General features: G+C 32.6%; 1 protein-coding gene across 1 annotated transcript; it reads left to right on the top strand.

The window, feature by feature from the left end:
- The first annotated feature begins 484 nt into the window (after positions 1-484).
- LOC101247497 (monooxygenase 2) lies at positions 485-3,547 on the top strand. The gene is made up of 6 exons (XM_004251802.4): positions 485-639; positions 1,127-1,273; positions 1,412-1,477; positions 1,937-2,102; positions 2,202-2,433; positions 2,761-3,547. The coding sequence occupies exons 1-6, from the start codon at positions 566-568 to the stop codon at positions 3,297-3,299; spliced, it is 1,224 nt and encodes a 407-aa protein (XP_004251850.1). The 5' UTR covers positions 485-565; the 3' UTR covers positions 3,300-3,547.
- Positions 3,548-5,850: the final 2,303 nt, after the last annotated feature.

The raw sequence follows: 5,850 nt of genomic DNA, 5'->3' as shown, positions 1-5,850 counted from the left end.
AACTGAAACTAAATTTAATAACATATTTATATAATATAACTTTTCAATTAACATTACTCCCTCCGTTACATATTAAATGGACGCTCATATATTATACAATAATTAAGAAATCATTAATAAATTAAGTAATTTTGCTGTTCTATCCTTTACCATATCAATGTCAATAAAAATAAGCTGGAAAAAATATACACCAAATATAAAAACATATTTGAAAAAATAATACTCTACTCATTTTAACTTGTTCGCTATTCACGCATTATACAACCGTTTCTAGAATGATTTTATGTTCGAACTCGAAATTTCTGATTAAGGATGAAACGGTTTTACCAATATGACCTAGTAGTCTGTTTAAGTTAAAACGTCTGTCAATGGCGGCTAACGTCAATATTGACTAATGTTGAAAATGCTAACGTAGGAGCTTGCGTCATTTATATTCTTTGGACCCATTTGTTTTTAATTAATAATGATTGGATATATATATATATATATATATATATATATATATATATATTGAGGATTTTTGCATCTATTAATTAAAAATTAAATTGGGAGAAACAGAGAAATAATGGAGACTGAAGAAAATATTGTAATTGTTGGTGCTGGTATAGCTGGTCTTGCTACTTCTTTGGCCCTTCACAGGTAATAATTTCTATTCTATTACTTGTTCAATAATTCTAAAATTTTGATTTAGAAGAACTTGATCTCAACGAGCAATTATGTCCTCAAATTTTGGACGTACCTAAGTAGTAATACGCGTAGGATGTCAGGTAAGCAGGGTTCATCCGAACCCCTTCAGCAGAAAATTATATTATTTATACGTAGTTAAAATAATTTGTTATGTATATATAGTAGATGTCGAACCACCTTAAGCTACTTCGTGAATCTATTTCTGCAGATTTTGAATCCCCTGGTCAAACTGTTAGATAAGATGTCACATTGGACGTTGTGTTAACTTGTTCAACTTTTGAGTAGTTTAAGTGTTACTTGGACATATTCAGAGTTGGAGGATATAGATGTGGGGCTAAGTTAGATGATGTATTTATATATTATGATGATTTTTTGGTATAATAGTGCTGTTAGTTGAGTGACGATTTGAGAAATAACTTGGCGGAAGGTGTGTATGTAGATTGGGGCTGCGGAGTATTGTGTTGGAATCAGCTGATTCGTTGCGAGCTACTGGATTTGCATTGGCGTTGTGGACTAATGCCTGGAGAGCTTTGGATGCATTGGACATTGGGGACTCTCTTAGACAACGTTCTTTATCCATTACTGGGTGAGTTACCTCTATATTATTAGTTAGGATTTACGATTACTAGCAACTTGAAGTTCAATTTCGTATTTTTATGGTCAAATGTGTTTTGCGGAGTTCTAGCTCTGAAAAATAACGTTACTGATTGTCCAAAATGTGCAGGTTTAAAAGTTTCTCAGCGGAATCAGGTGCACCTATCACGGAGGTATCATTTGTGGGGAATAACAGGTTAGCGTTATATCAATTTTCGTATTAGTTGGGGTCGGTTATATAAGTCCTTTTATCTATTCGTTTTATGTATCTTCATTTTCTTCTAAACACTTGATAATTTAGTTTGTAAGGCAAATTCGAATCTGAACTCTATATAGAGATGTATAAATTTCTAACCATCGATTTAAAAGTTCCTCACAAACGTCGAAGTAATTCAAGTACAGTAAGAACCAGTAACGTATTTAACCTCCGGTTCTCACAGCATCGATATTTGTAGAGAACAATCACATCTGTTTACGAAGGACTTATGAATCAAGGATGCTGCATACTGAATTTTCTAAATTGTTCACTAGTACTGAGTTGACGTGGTTTTGTATGTCTTTCTTCCGACTATTGGATGGACTGATCATTCGTCAGCTAACATTTTCTATTTTTGAAGTCAATAGTCATCTAAGGTCAGTTATATTATCGTTGCAGTGTGGAGTATGAAAGTCGTTGTGTGAGAAGAAAAGATCTGTTGGAGACATTAGCTAATGAACTGCCTCAAGGCGCTATTAGATATTCTTCTAAGGTAGATTCCGTTGAAGTATCTGGACCATTGAAATTGGTACATCTTGCAGATGGTTGCACTATTAGAACCAAGGTAAATCTTTCACTGATATATCAGACGTGTTTTTGACCATTATATCAATTCCTTACGTTAGTCTTAACACGTGACTAACTTTAATAAGCTTCAATTAAGGCCTTAATTGGGTGTGACGGAGTCAATTCTGTGGTGGCAAACTGGCTTGGGCTTCAGAAACCTGTCTATTCTGGGCGCTCTGCAATTAGAGGCTTTGTTGAGTATCCCGAAAAACATGGTTATCAGCCTAAGTTCCACGCATATTTTGGAGGTGGAGTTCGGTTTGGATTTCTTCCTAGTGATGAGAAGAGTTTATACTGGTTTTGCACATTCACACCATCTGTTGTTCATTGTAAGCCACCTCTTACATACCGTTTCTTTTGAAGATTTACTTTTTGAAGGATATTGGTGTTGGCTAGAGAGCTTAACTCTCTGAAGTGGGAGCCTTGACGTAATTGGTAAAGTTACTGTCATGTGACCTAGAGGTTACGGATCCGAGCTGTAGAAACAGCCTCTTGCAGAAATGCAGGTTAAGATTGCATACATTAGTTCCCTGTGGTCCAGGCCTTCCCCCGAACCCTGTGCATAGCAGGCGCTTAGTGCACCGAGCTGTCTAGATATCTTACATCTCATAAACTAGTCATGTTTAGTTGTTCATTTTAATTGGGATTTTATGCAGTTGATGGAAATGCAGAACAAGATCCAATTAAATTGAAGCAATTCGTGTTGAACAAGGCCAGTAATGTGTCTAAAGAACTCTCCACCGTTATAGACAGAACAACTCTCGACTCTATATCTATTGCTCAGCTGAAATTGAGAGTACCATGGAATGTTCTGTTTGGGAATATTTTGAAAAATAACGTCTGTGTGGTAGGTGATGCACTTCATCCCATGACTCCTGATCTTGGTCAAGGTGGATGTTCTGCTTTAGAGGACAGTGTTGTTATCGCAAAGTGCCTTGCAGAAGCCTTGATAAAACCGATAACAGAACAAGAAGACGATGAATCTATGAGGATTAGAAAAGGACTCGAGAAATATGCTAAAGAGAGGAGATGGAGAAGTTTTACATTTATCAGTGCTGCTTATTTATCTGGTTTCATACAAGAGACTGATAACAAGATAATCAGTTTCTTAAGACAACATTTTTTAGGTGGAGTTACTATATCAGTTACACTAAAAATTGCTAACTTCGACTGCGGAAAACTAGCTGTTTCTTAGTAGCTCCAATTGGATCCTTTAGAGGCTATGAATATCTTTTATGGACTTTGTTTAATATCTATCTAGCATACATGTTCCGGTTTAGTTGTGTCTAAAGAATTGTAAGACCGAGTCGGATCCTTATTTTGCAATAATGAAATTGTGTACTACATCAAAGATATCCAAGAACATCAGTTGTTTAGAAGCAAATATGGTAACATCTGCATTTTATAATTATCATGGAATAGAATAAGTGTTTTCTTATCTGAGATTATTTTGTGCAATTAGATATACTTCATCTATTTCAACTTGTTTATCTGATTTTGATTTGACACGAAGTTTAAGAAAGTAAAGAAATTTTCTTTATCTTAGCGTGGACCACTACTTTGGTTCAATGACTTCCAAATTACACAAGGTATCATTGTTTTGTTACATACTCTAAGTAGATAATCTGAGTAGATGTAGGAGGAAATGCAGGTGTCAAATCATGTCTTTAATTAATGTTGTATAGTTTCTCATTGGAAATTTGTTAGAAGTCTGCAGAGAATTTCTGTACAGGGTGTGTTACGTAATGGGACCAATTCACATCGTCTAGCGTAACACACACTGCAAAGATAGTCGATGACCTCGAAATGAAAACAATATTTACAGAAAGTTAGAACATAGTGAGTATTATTTGGTGAAGTATCTTCGTCCTCTAAAAAGTAGGGTTTAGGTTTTCGAGTTTGGGGTTTCGAGTTTAGGGTTTAAAGGACCTGGTCCCTGGACTCTTGGTGGCTTCATATGATTCATGACTCAATCCTTAACTGGTTTGGCAATATGAGATGAGATTCATTGTCGTACCTAAACCTTTACATAATTCACCTACGGGATATATATTATAGATCTCGTATAATATTAACAAGCAATGTTGGAATAATGTCATGAATAAGAACCTTGTTATTCTTAGCATTTGCTTCAACTACTGCTTTAGTTATTTTCCATCTCATCATATTTGAAAAATTCCACATGGTATCATTAATTCACATTGTCTTTGGTGACACGAACGGCAGAGATAGTCGATGACCTCGAAATGGAAACATTATTTAGAGAAAACAAATAAGGAATAATTGGTACTAGCCACCAAGAGTGAAACATTTAATTGAAATTTTGTTTATAACTAATAATTTGAGATTTATAGTTAATAGCGTGAAAGTAATTAATTCTAGCATAAAAACTCACATTTGATGTTTCTTGTCATAGTACTGTTAAAAATTTAATTATGACGGATCATCTGTGACTTGTTAATTGGTCATGTTATCGGATTGGAACTTAGTTGCAGTCTGCCTAATTTAATATATGGAAAAAAATAATTGAACTTTTTCCTAAATTTTTTCCCATTTGTAATAATAATAATAATAATAATTTTTTTATATTATGTTTTTAATAAAAGTTGGTTTTTTAAGAAATCGTAATTGACTCTTGTTTTTTCATATTCTCTTTCTAATAAATAACTTACAATTCAAAAATAATTAAAAAAATATTATTTAATTAATTAGATGTTTAATTTAGTCTAGGGATAAAATAATAATTTAATTTTTCATCTTTGGAGCTTCCCATTTGTAATAATACTAGTCTTGGTTACGTGCATTTGCACGTATATATATTCTATTAATTATATTTTAATGCTAGTTTCCAAAGATAATAAATCATATATTTTAATAGAGTTATATTTATAGAGTTCAAATATAAATTAATAGTTACTTTATGTTAAACATGTATACATGTTAGTCTATGATGCAAAAGAATACAATATTTTTTAAAAATGTATTTCTTTATAGTAGATTTGAGAATAATAAGTTACATGTAAATGCTTTTTTTTTTTTGGTTTCCCACCCGGTGTTTGGTTACATGTAAATGCTTCCTTGTCCACTTGCATTTGTTCATTTGACAGGCCCTACACCCATTTAAACAATTTAGTGATCCACCCACGTAATCCGATCCATTAAAAAACATGATATGACCTATTTTATTTTGTCTTTAATCCTAATTCAAGGTTTAAAGAGAGAGATTAATTTAGGATTAAAGATAAAATAAAATGGGTCATATCATATTTTTTAATGGGTCGGGTTAGGTGGGTGGATCACTAAATGATTTAATTTATTTTTTAAAATTTTTGGTTTGTTATATAAATAATTAATATCAATAAATTTTAATTAAAAAATAATTTAATAGATTGAGTGACTTTCTGAGGAAAGAGTGAATAGTTGAGTGACTTTTGAGTTAAAATTCAAAGTTGAGTGACTTTCAGAGAAAGAAGTGCATAGTTGAGTGACTTTTGAGTAAAAATTGAAAGTTGAGTGACTTTCTGAGAGAAGAGTGCATAGTTGAGTGACCATCTGAGGTATTAACTCTACACATTCATATAAATATTTATTAAGAAACACTATAAATTATCATAAGTTTACATATTTAAAATTTGAGAGTTATGAGGAGTTGTAAAGATTATGGAAATATAAATTTAGAGCCTAAGATTCTGTGGTCAAGAATTGATCTCTTGAACATGACTAACTAAAAAGCAAGAAAAAATCAT

Source organism: Solanum lycopersicum, chromosome 12 (assembly GCF_036512215.1).
Source record: "Solanum lycopersicum chromosome 12, SLM_r2.1".
Classification (NCBI taxonomy): domain Eukaryota; kingdom Viridiplantae; phylum Streptophyta; class Magnoliopsida; order Solanales; family Solanaceae; genus Solanum; species Solanum lycopersicum.
This window is presented reverse-complemented; position numbering and strand designations above follow the sequence as displayed.

What these genes read in the sequence shown, in the direction of transcription:
- LOC101247497 (XM_004251802.4), top strand. Translation starts at nt 566, where the DNA reads ATGGAGACTGAAGAAAATATTGTAATTGTTGGTGCTGGTATAGCTGGT. An exon ending in ACTTCTTTGGCCCTTCACAG is followed by an intron (nt 640 to 1,126) that starts GTAATAATTTCT and finishes GTGTGTATGTAG; the next exon opens with ATTGGGGCTGCGGAGTATTG. An exon ending in TCATTTGTGGGGAATAACAG is followed by an intron (nt 1,478 to 1,936) that starts GTTAGCGTTATA and finishes TTATCGTTGCAG; the next exon opens with TGTGGAGTATGAAAGTCGTT.